Source organism: Anthonomus grandis, chromosome 22 (genome assembly GCF_022605725.1).
Source record: "Anthonomus grandis grandis chromosome 22, icAntGran1.3, whole genome shotgun sequence".
Lineage (NCBI taxonomy): Eukaryota > Metazoa > Arthropoda > Insecta > Coleoptera > Curculionidae > Anthonomus > Anthonomus grandis.
Window position 1 is genome coordinate 46333329 of NC_065567.1, and position 17424 is coordinate 46350752.

The 17424-nt window shown below is 32.8% G+C and overlaps 1 protein-coding gene across 2 annotated transcripts in view; it reads right to left on the bottom strand.

The window, feature by feature from the left end:
• Positions 1 to 5340, bottom strand: part of LOC126748607 (catenin alpha) — a 44074-nt gene extending 38734 nt beyond the window's left edge. The window contains exon 1 of one of the 2 annotated variants that reach the window (XM_050457961.1): positions 5160 to 5340. In XM_050457961.1, coding sequence (XP_050313918.1) covers positions 5160 to 5164 — 5 coding nt within the window. In that variant the 5' untranslated portion in view covers positions 5165 to 5340. Of the gene's footprint in view, positions 1 to 4996; positions 5021 to 5159 lie in introns of those variants that run through there. The other variant, XM_050457963.1, reaches the window with a different exon arrangement.
• Positions 5341 to 17424: the final 12084 nt, after the last annotated feature.

The window sequence follows — 17424 nt, forward strand, 5'->3', positions numbered from 1 at the left end:
AAATATCAAGAAAATAATCAAGACTCTCATTCATAATATCAGATAAACTGTCCAGCCCTGACCAATCAAACAACTGTAAATATCTTACTGTCTACCCAACTACCTTAGTAGTAAATTGTGATTTTTTCAGTATTTTATTGCAATCCAGCTGGAGGACACTCCACAACAGCATTCACAATACCCAAATGGTCAGAGAGATAGGGTACTAAATCTCTGGGTGTACATATTGATGAATTTTTAGACTTTACAAAATAATGTTTGGGATGCAATACTTGGAATCAGGTAGAGTTATTTTCATAGAGTTTTATTAGATATAAGAGAATGCTACCTGTATATGTATTGAATATATTTGAAGCAGTTCCAATGTGATCAATGAGAGTCTTATTAAGCTACCCAAATTTTCTCTTCTGCTCTTAAGCGGGCAAAAGTAGTGCCTGTTTTTAAGAAGGGAGAAAAAACGAATATTACCAACTATCGGCCGGTATCCGTATTACCATCCACACCAAAGGTGTTTGAAAGGGTCATCTATCAAATAGTTATGAATTATTTAACTCACCATCAAATAATAAATAAACACCTATACCATCTCTGTAGACCAGCATGGATTTTTTAGCGGGCGATCTTGTGTTACTAACTTATCCTGTCTGTCTAGCCACATCTGTGAATCACTTGATGTTAATACTCAAGTCTATGTTATTTATACCGACTTCCAAAAAGCCTTTGATCGGATAGATCACTATATTTTGCTGCATAATTTAACTCAGTATGGTTTTTCAGGGAGATTATTTAATTTATTTCATTCCTACTTGATTGGTAGATCTCAATATGTTGAATATGAGGGCTTTAAATCGAAACTTTTTAACGTAACGTCGGGTGTGCCACAGGGCTCGAACCTGGGTCCGCTCCTGTTTAGTTTTTTTATAAATGACTTGATTGAGTCACTCACTTGTCATATGCTGGCTTTTGCCGATGATTTGAAGCTATATTTAAATGTATATGGTTTGGAGGATTGTGTTTTTCTTCAGAACTGTCTAAATACATTGGAGGTATGGTGCACTGTTAACAGGTTAGGCTTGAATGCGGCTAAGTGTAGTGTGGTCAGTTACTCTAGATCAAAAACACCCTTAAATTTTAATTACTTTATTAATGATACTATTTTGAGTAGATTAGAGCAAATTACTGATCTTGGTATAACCTTTGACTCTGAATTTACATTCGTTCGACACTTCAATAACATAGTCAAGTCAGCCCGTGTGACACATTCCGGCTCACCAACGTTTTCCCGCCCTCAAATTATAGGAAGAGGTGTGCCTCAGGGTTCAATCTTGAGACCTGTGCTCTTCCATGGTTTGCCTGAGCTGTTCCTTCTGTAATGGTTTGTCAATTCGCCCACGACACATCAGTTATAGTTGCCAAAAAAACAGTGGCAGATCTTTCACGGGGCTGCACAACCTGGTGGTGGCTGGACAGTAAGTTATCTTTGAACTCAAGTAAAACAGGGCTGATTAATTTTTTGAAAGGCCACTGTTGTCTCAGAATCTCTACTTGTGTGATCTGGTGAGCAGTCAATTCCGGTAGCCAATAGTATTAAACTCTTGGGAATACACATTGACTCCATTTAAATCACAATTTAAATTGGGAGAAACATACTAAAAACCTTTATTTCAGATTAGCTAGCTTGTGCAGATTGATTAGAAGATTAAGGGATGTAATGTCTGAGGTATCTCTTCGCCTATTTTATTTTGGACAGGTACAGTTGATTTTACAATATGGTATTTGTTTCTGGGGATCAGCAAGAGAAGCTCTAGATATATTTAGAATGCAAAAGTTGTATACGCATTCTAAATGTATATATTTAGAATGCGTATCATTCGTTGTTTATTGGGCCTGACCTACAGAACTTCCTGTAGACCTTACTTCAGCAAACTAAAAATACTCCCCCTTCCCTCCTTATACTTTTTTTCCTTGGTGTTATTCATGAAAAAACACAATCATTTGTTTGTTGAGAATAGGGCAATGTATGCTGAGGATGTGACTATGATTACATGACATAGAAGCGTTCTCCGCATTCCATTGCATAATTCAGCTTACTATGAAAGGGGTTCTCATTTTATGGCCATCAGGGCTTATAGAATGCTCTCTGCTGATATTAGAAGCATTGAATCTACAGTCCAATTTAAAAAAGCTCTTTACCACTGGTTGCAGATTAAATGTTTTTATAATTTTACTTCTAGATAATAATTGTTAGATATTTAGAATATTTATTTTGAATTTTGTTATTTTGTTTATATAAGGCCTCTATGAATTCTAGATAAGCGGTCTTGAATGTGGCTAAATGTAGTGTGGTCAGTTACTCTAGATCAAAAACACCCTTAAATTTTAATTACTTTATTAATGATACTATTTTGAGTAGATTAGAGCAAATTACTGATCTTGGTATCACCTTTGACTCTGAATTTACATTCGTTCCACACTTTAACAACATAGTCAAGTCAGCTCCGGGAAGGCTTGGGTTCATAATTGGAAGTTCTCAGAGTTTTACTTTGGAATCTACATTAAGACTGCTTTTCTGTTGCTTTGTGAGATCAAAACTGGAGTTTGGCTGCATTATATGGAACCTACTCTATCAGAATCATGTTGGTCTCCTTGAATCTGTTCAGCGTAGATTTGCTAAGTTTTTGGCCTTCAGGCAGGATGGCATATATCCAGTAAGAGAGTTTGATCATCGGCAACTACTGGAACGCTTCAATCTACATCCATTACATCTCAGAAGAATGATCTTCTCTGTAAAATTCCTGCATGGGTTACTGAATGGATTCATTGATAGTCCTGTACTTCTTTCTGGTGTATGTTTTATGGTGCCTAGGCTTAATGCTAGACATCCCCTAACATTCTTTTTGCCAAGGCCTCATACTAACATCCTGTTGAAATCGCCACTATATACAATATGTGCTATATTTAATCGGATCTGTCACATGTGCGATATAAATTTCTCTCTGGTTCATGTGATTGTTGATATCTTGGTGGATCATTACTCTTGGGATTAAGACCCATGTGTTTAAGTTATAGTTAGTAGGTATATTGCAGTTAATTTAATTTAATTTTGTTGAATATGTGATTATCTTGATAAGCTTTTATAATTGTGTTTTTATATCATATTAATAGTTATTTGTTCTAATTTTTTGGATAACTTTTGATATTGTGACTTTACTTTACTTTTTTTCTTTTCTTTTCATTCTTTTAGGTTTATTTGTGTGTGTTTTTTTTAACTATATTTTTCATTGTTTTGCAACTGTTTCCTGTTATTGGGCAAGTTGCCTGTTGGAAATAAAGGCTGATTATTATTATTATTATAAGCAAAATTAATGTATCCTATAGGAGCTAGACCTCCTTTGTATAACATTGCTTTGTCGTCCTGTATACAATTTTGTTGGCAATTAAAGGCTATTATTATTATTATTAAGATAAGTACCTTAAACGTACAGCACGGATTGTTAAACAATGGTTTACACAAAATAGGGTTTCGGTTCTGGAATGGCCATCACAATAGCCTGACCTTAACCTTATTGAAAACCTTTGGAAGGACCTGAAAAACCAAGTAGCTTGTAAAAAAACAACAAATAAGCAAGATGTATGGAAGGAAGTTCAGGAAGTTTGGTATTCCATCCCAGTTGAAACATGCCAAAAGTTGATCAATTCGATGCCACAAAGATGCGCAGCCATCCTCAAGAATAAAGGTTATTCTACCATGTATTGACTTGCTTATCTAATGCTGTCGTTTGTTTTGCGGTACATTGTAATTATAATTTTTTATAGCCATTTTAGAAAAATACTCTTATTTTTTTGTCCAGCATAAAATATGTAAAAAATAAATAATTTGTTTATAATTACAAATTAAACTGGCAAAGAATAATGTGTATTTATTTTTTTATCACTGATGGCATTTGTTGTACAAATATGAAATCATTATTGTTTTTTTCTCTATGTAGCACAATATATTATTAGGAATATTCAAATAAAACCAGGCACTCTTATTTTTTTGGCCATCACTGTATATGTTCTTTATTTTTAACCTGCATTTGTGACTTTAATTTAAAAGTCTTTTGTTTCTCAGCATTTAGTTGCTTTTTCAGATCAGCCAGTGCAGATTCCAGCTTAGTTAAATAAAATAAACTTTGTTTTATAAAGTGTATTTTATTTAATTACATTCTGAATATGCCTTTAATTTTGGGCTGAACAAAAATAATATTATTTTTAAAACTCATTTCTAACTTTCAAGAGTTTTGTTTAAGAAATATGAATATAAGACATATTTCTAAATAGTCACTTCTTACCTATATTGTTAATAACAAAAAATACAAAAAATGTTCCTTCATTGGCCAAATTACATTTTAGCTGCAAAGATCAAGATCAGAACTCCAAAGCTGTTCTTCAACTTAACCTTAAGCTGTTATCCAATAAACAGATGGCTTAAAGACAATGTAACAATGTGATACAAAAATATGATTTAGATTTATTTGCAAGTAGTATAAGAAACTCAATTCTATTGTCAAACGTTGGTTTATGAATAGGGTAATGATTATTTTGATTGATATATTTATTTTGCTTTTTTTTTCTTAATATTTATATGTAGGCTAGTTGTCCTTTAATCTATTTATTTACTTAAATTCCTAATTTTAATTTCATTGATCCAGTAAGCACTTTGATATTTAATGACAGGCACTTATGAATAAATAAAATAAAATATAATTATAAATTAAAAATGCATTATGATAATTTAATCTATCAATGAATCTGCCTAAAAATATTAGATTCTAAAAGTAGCCTTACATTAAAATATTTTAAAACCAATGACTAAGTAATGATAAAGGATAATGACTCATATTAAGTGATATTAATATTCACTGAAAATAGTCCATACCAGATCAACAAAGGAAAAATGTTGCAAAAAATATTATTTCACATACATACTAAACTTAACTAGGATACCACTAACCCTTTTCAATAAATTTTACACTTGGGACAAGTTGTATTGGAAAAAATCTATATGACAGTGAAAATATGAAAAACCCACTCCTTAAACAGTAAGGTGTGTTGAGAAACAGGGTAGGATGAATAATCATAAGAAATATATTTACAATAAATCTCAGAGGACTTACCTCATTTATTTCACAACATTCAATATATGAGTCACAGCCTAGTATCTACTCACAAGGAAAGCACTAATAAGCAGAGACTAGAATTTACTAAAATTATAAAGCTTTATATAGAAAATTGTAGATGTAAGTTGATTGGCGGAACACGGATCAGTTCTCGGCCATCTTTTGCTTATCAAAATTGTCACACAAAAATGACATTTTTGACATTGACGGATGAAATAAAAGTTATCCGACATATACCGTGTAGTGTCGCTTAGGCCCGATTGTACAAGCAGTGGTTCAACTTAAGTTCTACTAAACTGCAGTTACTTCTTTGAACGTAATTCAGAGGTTCGTGTGTTGTTCCAGTACAAGTTTAGTTAAACTAGGTTCTATTTAAAGTATGCAATGGCCACATAAAAAAGAAGAAAAAGAAAAGAAGAACCTAACATATTCATTAAAATTAATTAATTTATTTACTTTGTTTTTTGTCTGTTGCCGATTATAAGTATTTTTTGAACACAAACAATACCGTAAATTCCGAAATGTTGTTTGTTTAAAAGTGTTTTGTGCCGCCTTGCTGCTTGCTAAACCGTTTGGGTCTGCTTATCTGACATGGAGAAAAAAATTAGGGCAAGCAATTTCTGTGTCAGAGAAGAAAATATTCTTATTAATTTAGTAAAGAAATACAAGCAAAGCATAGAATACAAGGAAAGCGGAGAGCCCCTTAGAACTGTTACATTTCTAAAAAATAAATATGAGAATATAAAAAAAGGGCCAAGCAAAAATTTATAACAAACAATAACTGCAAGCGAGAGTGATATCCATAAAATATTAGGGACCAACTTACAGAACTAACATCAAAATATGACACTGATGCTATGACAAGTTTTTTTAACTTGTTTTAAATCATTTTCAATCTTAAATACTGTAAAATTTTTAGAATCAATTGTTATTCAGATTGAAAGCAAAAATACTGACGATATTCTATCTAAGATTTAAAAGTATTTTTAAAGTCTATAAATAGTGTAATTGAACTAATACAAATCATCATACTTGTCCGTAACACATGAAATTTATTCAGAAATTCTATCTACTATGAATCTTACAGCTTGCTTTTCCAACCTAAATCTAGCCTTAAATTCTTTATCATTCCAAATGATCCAGTCTATTCCTGTATACCTGTGATGATCTAGAGTGTAAAATTTTATTTACTAATTCCAGAAAATTTTCGTTATCCGTAATATCTTCCCAAATAGGATCCATTTTTATATTTATGGATTGTAAACTAAATTTAGGGTATCTAGTAACTAATAAATTAGCACCTTACCAAACACAATAATTAATGAAAGGCGGCTGTATTTACAGAAATAAAAAATATCAAAATGATATACTAAATACTAATGTAATCTCAAAAATTTGCTTGAACTCCCTTTGAACGCTCCAAATTGGACGTTCAAGATGAACCGCAGGTTATCGTTTGAACCAACATTGTACAACGGATTAATTCCGCTGAACCGGAGATCTTTATGAACTGTTGTTGAACGCCCATTGTACAACCGGGCCTTATGCGTGTCGAATTGTGAGCTTATAGAGAATTTAAAGGTTATGTCCTATAGTTCTTTGTCTAAGCTAAGCCGATTTTCAGCGTGGAATGTAGAATGATTCTTAGTTGGTATTTACCAATTCGTTTCTGCGACTCAGGGTTTTAAACAAAATAGGGGACAACGTAACGTTACGGATGAGCTGTTTGGCGTTTGGTATTTACTAATTATTACCCGGTTTTGAACTTAGGTTAAACTTTCGGTTATGCAGTCCAGAAGAAGGCTATGCTTAGATTGTAAAATATTGATTGAGAATTGCCATATGATGTGCGGTCTTTATAAATTAAGAAAAATAAATACCAATTAGTTTTAAATTATCAAGAGGAACAAGTAGTAATACGCTACAAAATAAAGTTAAACTAAAGTAGAGAAAATTTAAAATTAATTCCGGAAATAGGTGCTTATGGCTTCACCCATGCAAATTTATATGACCATTATACATAATTTATTTTAGATGAAATAAAAGCATTTTTATTAGGAGAAAACTGAAAAGAGTGGTTAAGGGTCTGGAAAATCAAAAAATTCAACTTTATTTTTTAATCAAACAGAAAAGAAAAAACATTTCAGAGAGTTTTTTTAAATCAGAAAATTTAAGTGGTGGGAAAACAATACGTCACACTTACTTGTCAAAGTTGTCAACCAAAAGAATAACCGCGGTTCTTACCAATTCATCACTGAAAATCGGATTGATAAACTTCCTTCAACTGACATTTGGATCCTAGAGATAAGCCATATTTTAGCGAGTAAGCGCCTTACTCGGTTGCCTTACGATATCTTAAGCATTACGTCATCATAATATGGTTGGGCTCGAATGACGTCATGTCTAACAGTTGTCAGAGTCTAAATAGTAGCTATACCTTTCATCGGTATTGCATTCGTTTTGAAGACTGACCTAATCCATGAAAACACCCATCTGTCTAAGTTTTCAAAATGTTTTGAGTCTAAATCCGATCTCCTACCTTTTTAGGATCAGATTTAGATCGTAACAAAATACCAATTAATTTCGTCCTGAAAACGTTTATAAAGGGCAGACGTTTGCCCAAGAGGAAATAAAATAGGCAAAAAAGTTACTTTTAATCAGTTTAAAAAAATAGACCGTTGCACGGATATTTTTTTAAACTGATTAAAAGTAACTTTTTTCACTGTATTTTTTGCAAATCTATTCGCTCATGATAATTTATTCTTTTCTGCTTCCTTTGATTTTGACATATCGAGTTTATTACAACAAACGCTTAAAGCGCCTTATACGGTGACGTCATGACTTGATCGCTTAAATGAGATGTCTTAAAGACGCTTATAGCCGCTTACTTGCTAAAATATGGCTATAATCTTGCACTTATTTAAAGCTCAAAATCAATCCTTGTAAACAGGGCTGTACTAAATAAAAATAGTCAATGATTTGATCCATGAACCTAATAGATCCGCGCGTTGTAAACGTAGCTATTAACCACCCTTTAATAATAAAGAAAAACAATTTATTATACATAATTACAATAACATACCTTGAACGCCTTAGTAGGTTTTTTTCTATTCATTTTTTCTTGTACAAAAATAGTTGTTTAAAAAGCATGTCTTATAAAAAAGGTTAAAAAATAAACAAAAGGAAAAAAAATCTTTTAAAGATATTCGAACGAAAATTACATAATATTTACAAACACAAAGTCAAAACCACAAAAGAGAAAAAAAGTATAGGTAGCGCCAAGAAAGAAATTGAAGGAATGGTGCAACCTGGGAGAGGCGAAAAAAAACAAAAGAGAGGAGCACAATTTTCATTTAATAAAAACCCTAATATTCTAATATTTTCGGGGCTAAGCAAGTGCCGATAAATCAATTCAATTATATATGTAAGAAGAAACATATACAGTGCTTTCATTTCAAAACGATCCACCCTTAATAACTTTCTTAAAAAAAAAATATGTCAAATGAGAACCTCCATCGTGTGATACATCATAATAAGCAGCGTAAAATTCTCTATTTAACGGTACCAAAAAAAATTAAATCGGTAAATGTGTAAGCAAATAGTTAGCGAAAATGTCTAGAAATAATGAGTATTTTATTTACGCCAAACTTTGCTATTTTAAATGAATACTTTTAGTGTGGTACCTACATCATTTTAAAATTCTTACATTTTTTATAATAGATCATCAAAAAAAAATACAAGCAATTTAGAAGTTAAAATGTGTGGTAACAAACAGTACATTTAGTTCAAGCAAATTATTTATTTTTTTAAGTAAAGAATGTGTTCCGTTATTTGCGAGAAAAAAGAGTGTCTTCAAATTTTTTGCAAAAATCTTTGCAGTCTTATAACTTTGTATGTGTATTTATTTCACTTATATTTTTTTGCGAAACCTACCTAATAGGTACAAAAAAACACTGCAATACCTTACATTTTACCGCGAGAGCATTTAATGAAAGGTATCAAGATAAAAACGTGAGCCATAAATACGTATTAGAATTGATACGAAAATTTGAATAGACGGGATCGATTTGCAATAAGAAAAAATATGAAAATAGAGTTGTCGATGCATGCCAAGTTGAAGTACTAGGACAATTTGCTATGGATCCAACTTTGTCTTTACCAAAGGCCGCAAAACTAATAAATATTTCCACTGGTTCCGTACATAAAGTTTAAAAAAAAAAGTTCTTTCCTTATAAAATTCATATTCTTCATGAACTCGGAGAAGATGATTTTGATAGGAGAATTCAATTTTGTGAAGTGATATGCTAGCGAATTGACGACGATCCCCATTTATTGAGGAACATTTGCTTCAGTGACGAATCGACCTTTTTTTAAATGGCCTGGTGAACAGACATAACTGTAGATACTGGGATAATGAAAATCCGCATGTTTTTCGGGAAGGCCATACCCAATATCCCAAAAAATTAATGTTTGGGCAGGAATTTATGGGAATGAAATAATCAGGCCATTTTTTTTGGAAGAAAATTTGACTGGCGAAATTTATTTAAACCTTTTAGGAAATGCAATATACCCTTCCATCATCCAATCTATGGAAAATCAAGTAGATCAACATGGTGCTACATTATTCAATGAAATTGAAAATAATATACATTTTCAGCAGGATAGAGCTCCCGCGTACTACACTTTGGTAGTTCGAGAGTGGCTTGATGAAAATTTTCGAGAAAAGTGGATTGGCAGACGTGGTGCAATCGAATGGCCTGCGCGGTCTCCGGACCTAACCCCACTAGACTTTCTTCTTTGGGGCTACTTAAAAAGCAAAGTTTATAAAACCCCACCTGAGAGTATTGAGAATTTAAAAAATAGATTATTTCAAGAATGCAGAGAAATTAGCGGGCAGACCCTTGCCAATGTTCGTAAGGAGTTTGAAAATAGGCTTTTTTATTGTCTTGCTAATAACGGCGCGCATTTTGAACATTTAATAAAATAAATTTGTTAAACTAATTAAATTCGTTTTTCTACCCTACCGATTTACACTTTAATTGCTTCTTGGTCAATCAATTTTATTTTTTTTACAACCATTGATAGCATAATGAATGCCCTTTAAAATAATGTATCACACCATGGGGTAGCCATTTGACATACCAAAGTTTGGCGTAAATAAAATATTCATTATTTCTAGACATTTTCGCTAACTATTTGCTTACACATTTACCGATTTAATTTTTTTTGGTACCGTTGAATAGACAATTTTACGCTCCTTACTATGATGTATCACACGATGGGTGTTCCCATTTGACATATTAAAGTGAGGTTAGCTGGAGGTGAGAAGGTGATTGACAGAACTTTAGTAAATGCATAATTAAACGTCGTATATCTAATTTGACGTGTTTTTTTTTTTTTTTTTTTTAAGAAAGTTATTAAGGGTGGATCGTTTTGAAATGAAAGCACTGTATAGTTATAAATATATACACATACAAACGCATCTAGGCCAAGGTTTAAACTGACAAAAGTATACTATTAAAATGCTTGCCTCTGACTGAAAGAAATTTTACCACATTAGAAATTATATTTCATATATGTGTGTTATATATTTTTGAAAAGTTAAACAAATTATTAGATAATAGCTTTTTACTCTTAACTATTCTAAACATAAATAGGTACAAATGATGTTTTCTTCTGTTTTTGTGGTATGGAATGTTAAAAGAATATCTTAAGCAAGCTTTTTGGATTTTTTATATTGGTTTGAAAGAGCAGTAGCATATACACAGTTGCAAAGGTAATATTTCGTTTTCTCGGGCAAAGTTTTTTTTTAAGTGATAAATATTTTTAAGTCGTATATAGGTTACTTTTATTTTATTAGCAATATGTGTTTTAAATTTTGTTGAATGGTCGATTATTAGACCCAAATTGTTGGTTTTGGTTATTAAGGGCATATTAACATCATCTCTTTTTGCTCTTTTATGACAGCTTGAGATTTAATTGCATTTAGTTTTAAGTTGTAATCCTTGGATTATTGAAAAATATTTTTAAGATCTAAATTAAGTTTCGATTAACACTCTTTATAACTTGCGCAGTTTGTTAGTAAATATAACTGTGAGTTGTTTGCACATTACTATAAGGTGGAATATATCTGCGACGTAAACAAAAAATAATAAAAGAGACAATATTGTCTCGTGTGGCTAACCTTTTGATATTGGCATGTAGCTGGACTTCCGTTCCATAATGTAATTGCTTATAGAGACACAGCCAGACCCATTCCTTCGGAAATTGTTAAAAAACCCTATTGCATTATGAGAAAAACCATAAAAGTGTAATTTTGCCAGGAGCATTCGATAATCTATGTTAAATGCATTACTAAAAGTCATTGTTATTGCCAGCAATGTCAGATATGTTGATTTTTTATCTTCTTTATTATTCCTAATATCATTTAAAATTTTTACCAACCATGTTGACGTGCTGAATTTTTCCAAAATATGAAAATGTATATATCTGAAATTGGCTTTGACTGACAAGTTGCTAATATCTGGGTTTCTTCTGCAAAAAGAGATATTTGCTGATAAATGAATTTTTCTATGATTTTTTATTTTGCTGGAAAAAATATTTATCGGTCTGAGGTTATTCGTGTTTTCAGGGTCTGGTTTCTTAGGCAATAGCTCAATAATAATTTTTTTTAAGCTGATGGGAAAACTCCCTCCAAAAAACAAGTGTTTATTATGTTTATTAAGGGGTTCATAGTATAGGGTAGATATGCTTGATTGAAATTCAATCCAACTGCTTTTGTATGTAGCCGACTAAATTTTTTTAAGAAATAATTCACCCCTGATACTTAGCAAAAAATTTGGTAGCATTTCAAATTTTTGAATGGTTTGAATTTTTAAGGATCAAAAAGAGTGCTTAAAGTGAGTACTTTTCTGTTCTTAGAAGCAAATAGAACATATTTAGTTGTAAAATAGAAGTGTTCATATTCATTAAATTACAAACGCAGAGAACGACAATTGAAAAGAAAAAAATATTTAAACATTTGCATTTAAAAAAGCATGACATGAAATCCTTTTTTTAAATTATATTTATTATAACATTTTGCTTAATATTTATAAAATATGGGAAAATAATTGTATTTTTACAAAATGTTATATTTTTTTACTTTCTCTATAATATAGTTAAACTTCCACTATTTTAAATCATTTTATTATTTATAGTACATACATATACAAATATTTTTAAAATTGGTACTCGCGATATTCATGAGACAACTTGAGTCGGTAAATATATTGGTGAAAGCATCGCAAAGTCAAAAATTCAAGGCCGAAGTAACTTGTATCCATAGAAATAGAGAAAGGGTAAAATGGGCCAAGACCTGCGCCGATTGTCTAATAACCATGGCCGCATTTGTATGGTCTCACTAGACCATACAGATCCCAGCACTCTGGAGCATTGCAATAAAACATCGATATTGACTCTCGAAAGGTAATTAATTAGTAATTAAATAATTATATATTTCAATAAACAAATTCATTAATTAAACAAAAATTTTGTGCGGACTATAAGCAATTCAATAACGTGGTAAATAACAATCTTCGCTGTTTGGATTTAATCTTTGCAAGCTTTAATATCTCTGTATAGGGTGTACAACTAACAGAGGTCGCCGGCCATATCTCAGTAACTAGTCATCCCTCAGCATAGGGAAAAAATATTTCTTATAAAAGCGGCAAAGAGTAATTGTTGGAAATTATTTACAAGTTCGTACGATGACCGCTAGGGGGAGTAATACAACATTGAAATAGAAAAAATTAGTTTTATTGAAAATATTCAAAGTGAATCCTAGAGAAGAATGATGCCATTTTGAAGTATGATAAATTCTAAACATTTTTTGTTTCAAACTTTTTTTTTTTAATCTGTCAAATAATAGGTGGGGGAAGGGTTTAATATTTATATCTAAAATTGTTTATAACGTTTGATTGGCTTAACCAAATTTAATGAGCTTGCTTTTGTTTTCAAGAATAATTATCAGGCTTTTATGTGGTATAATTACTTAGCCGAGTATCAGGTATTAGGTAAATCAGGTATTTTCTGTAACCATGTTCAACAGCGAATGACAGAAATTGAGTCTGTTATCAAAGTCTTTTTCGAGAAGCGCTTGGTGCAGAACCACGTGATATGGATGAAGTCTAAGTAAAAAACAATAAATATAAGATATTAGGATGCTTATTAGTGTTGTAACAAATAAAAATAGGTACCTGTGCTCTTTCAGAATATTTTCTACTGTACCGAGGGACATTTCCAATTTTCTAGAAATATTTCAGATGCTTATGTGAGGGTTTATTTCAATATATGCCGAAATATTTATAACGTCTGCCTCTATGCGCCTTCGTCTTCGATGAATATTGCCACGAATAATTAATATTTCATTATTTCTCAGTATTTCTTAGCCTGGTAGCTAAACTGGTAAAGACTCTATGATTATAGTGTCTTCTGTCAGCATATCTTTGGGCGTATATACGGGCTGCAATGCGTGCATTTTGCATTAACTCAAAATACACTGCTAGCATATCAAAAGCTATGTCGTTTGGAATTACTTTTGGCATTTTTAAAAACTGTCTTCGACGTTACATTGGACATCGATCATAAACGTTTTATTATGGCCCCGAAAATGTTTATCAAATTCATTGGTTTCCAAAGCTTACTATTAACTATGTGACGCAATAATGCCAGCGCGGCGACAGATTTCATTGTTCAAAAACATTTTAATTTATAATTTCGGAAAAAAATAAGATATCAAGTTGCGGTTTGCGCCAGTTTTTATGCTTTTTCATGCTCTTTTAGCCTAAATGAAAAAAACTACATCATTGTATTTAATATTTCCCTGAAAATCGCTGAAAAAGTCCAAAATAACACAAACCGCCCTCTAGCGCTCAACAAAACAACTAAGTCGGCTAAGTAATTATACCACATAAAAGCCTGATAATTATTCTTAAAAACAAAAGCAAGCTCGTTAAAATTGGTTAAGCCGATCAAAAGTTATCAACAATTTTAGATATAAATATTCAACCCTTCCCCCACCTATTATTTGACAGATTAAAAAAAAAAGTTTAAAATAAAAAATGTTTAGAATTTATCATACTTCAAAATGGCATCATTCTTCTCTAGGATTCACTTTGAATATTTTCAATAAAACTATTTTTTTCTATTTCAATGTTGTATTACGCCCCCTAGCGGTCATCGTACGAACTTGTAAATAATTTCCAACAATTTCTCCTTGCCGCTTTTATAAGAAATATTTTTTTCCCTATGCTGAGGGATGACTAGTTACTGAGATATGGCCGGCGACCTCTCTTAGTTGTACACCCGGGACTTAACAGCGGTGCATCTCTTGTCCCGGAGGATACCTACCATCCTTCTCTGTCATTTGAATTCAATGCAGGCCTTATCTCTCTCAATAACCTACCCCTTAATAAAGCTGAAATAAAGAAATTTAATTTTAGAAAGGCTAACTTTCCGCTTTTGTATCAGCTGCTGCTAGATACTGATTGGTCGCAGGTGCAGTGCGTCATGGTGCAGCAGGACGTCAACTCTGCATGTGATTTTTTATGATATACTGAACAACACTTTCGCTAGAGCGGTACCCTTCAAGGTAAAACATAAAAGACGTTTCCCTCCCTGGTTTTCGGGGGACATAATTCGTAATAAAATAAAAAGGAAAGAGCATTTCGTGATTTTAAGATTTCCAAGTCTAATCATCATCTAGACATATATAGATCTCTGCGCAAGACAATTAAAGCTCTAACTGCACAAGCCTACAAAATGTACATCCATAGTATTGAGAACAAAATAACCTCCGATCCGACTGAATTTTGGTCTTTTATTCGAAGCACACGTAATCAGTCTCAAATCCCCGGCTCAATGAACCAATTTTCCTAACCTTTCTAACCAATCATACAATACGCCTGACAGCATTGTGTCCGCTTTTGGAGATTATTTCAGGAGTGTATACACGAATTCACTTCCCAGCGATCATCCTGTCGTCTCTGAACCTCCCTTAACTTGCATAGACGTCGTCGCGCTCGCGGCTACCGACATTATAATGGCGAGCAAGTGTCTCAGCAGCAAAATGACCTCTGGCCCAGATCTAATTCCTAGTTTTTTAGCTAAAGACTGCTCTGTTGCACTTACAGACCCTTTGCTCCACATTTTTAATCTGATCCTTAACACAGGTATTTTTCCCAATATCTGGAAGCAAGCCAAAGTTTGCCCTATCTTTAAAAAGGGCGATGCTGGAACAATAGAGAATTACCGCCCTATATCCATTCTGTGCAATTTCTCAAAGTTATTTGAGTTGGCTCGTTATAAATACATTTTTTCCAAGGTCCAAAGTCCATGCTGGCCAACGATCAACATGGCTTTGTTTCTGGCCGCTCATGTACTACAAACCTAGCATTCTTCTCTCGGTTTGTGTGTGAAGCACTTAATGATAGAGGTCAAATCGATGTTATCTACACAGACTTTCAAAAGGCTTTTGACCAGATTGACCACTTCATCCTATTAAATAAGCTGGAACGCCAGTTTGGATTCTCCGATCGCTTGATAAAGCTCCTTAACTCATATTTAGGAGACTTATGACCGCTCTCAGTTTGTAGTGGTCGAAGGCTTTAGATCTGCTTGTTTTTCACCCACCTCTGGAGTTCCTCAGGGCTCTAACTTGGGCCCCCTTCTCTTTAACGTTTTCGCTAATAGCTTGATCTCCACCTTCAATTGCTTTCGGTTAGCATATGCTGATGACCTAAAGCTTTTCCATAGGATTGACTCTATAGCAGATTGTGGTCAACTGCAAGAGAACATCAATACTGTACACCATTGGTGAACTTCGAAGATACTGTTTCTAGAGCTACTCGCATGCTGGGCTTTCTTATTAGAACTTGCAAACTTTTTTCCAACACTGCCACTGCCAACTATGCATTTGTTAGATCCAACTCTCTACTATGCATTTGTTAGATCCAGGCCGGACTACAGCTCCCTTATTTGGTCTCCCATTTACAACCAGCACATTCACCTATTAGAATCAGTCCAACGGCGATTCCTTAAATGTTTGGCATTTAAGGATGATGGAGTCTATCCTCCAAGGGGTTTTGACCATAACCTGCTATTCTCTAGATATACTGAACGGTCATTTGCGAAGAGGAGAGAAATGCATTCGGTGAAATTCTTGTTTAATTTACTTAACCATAAAATTGACTGCCCATCCCTTTTGCAAAGGATTTGCTTTCATATACCACGCCCAGGATCTAGGCAGTGTCCAGCTTTTAACTTGGACACAGCCAGGTCCAACATTCTGTACTAGAGTCCTATTCATTTTATGTGTCAAAACTTTAACACTATTGTTGATTCTTGTGACATTCACCATGACAATTTGGCACTTATTTTGAGTCACCTGCGTATGGTCGGTGGGGAAGGCTAGGTTATTTAGTTTTTAGTTTGAATACATTTATTTACTCATTTTTTTTCTGCTCTTTTGATTTAAATTAATTCTTGATTCTTATCCTAATTTAGTGTTGATTTTTTATTCTCAAACTCACTACTTTTTTTTATTACATAGCAATTCTTTTATAGTTTAGTTGCATGAATCTAATACAGTTCATGCATTCGTACTTGTACATTTATATATTTAATTGATTTTCCTGTAACTGGGTATATGTAACCTGTTGGAAATAAAGCTTATTATTATTATTAATTGAAATTTTAGTAAATTTGGCTATAATAACATCAGTTCAGGAAAGCAATGTTTTTTGACCTATAACGCAGAGATATAGAAAGATTGTTATTTGATTTTCATAATTTTTTATCAGAAGTCTCATAGGATTTTAATTGTAATCTTGATATCGAACAGAGATTTACACAGCTTATGACTTTTCTTAAGAAAACCTGTAAAAAATCCTTTTCAAAAAAAAAGCACATTATTCACTCTGACCAATCAATTAATCAATCAAAAGTTTATTCGTAATATTACATAATAATCTTCTTTTGCATGTCAAAAAGGATAATACTTTTTTCTAAAACTACAATAAATGCATCATGAGAGGTGATGCGCCTGCGCAGCCAGTAAAAGCGTTCGGTCACATCTAGCATTCTAGGAGTTCTTGTTGACCCCCGTCTCCAATGGGACGATCACATACACTCTGTTGCCTCCAAACTATCAAAGAATTTGCTTTTACTTCAAAATCTAAAGGACATCGTCTTATTGGTTATCTAAGAGCGGGGTACTTTGCGG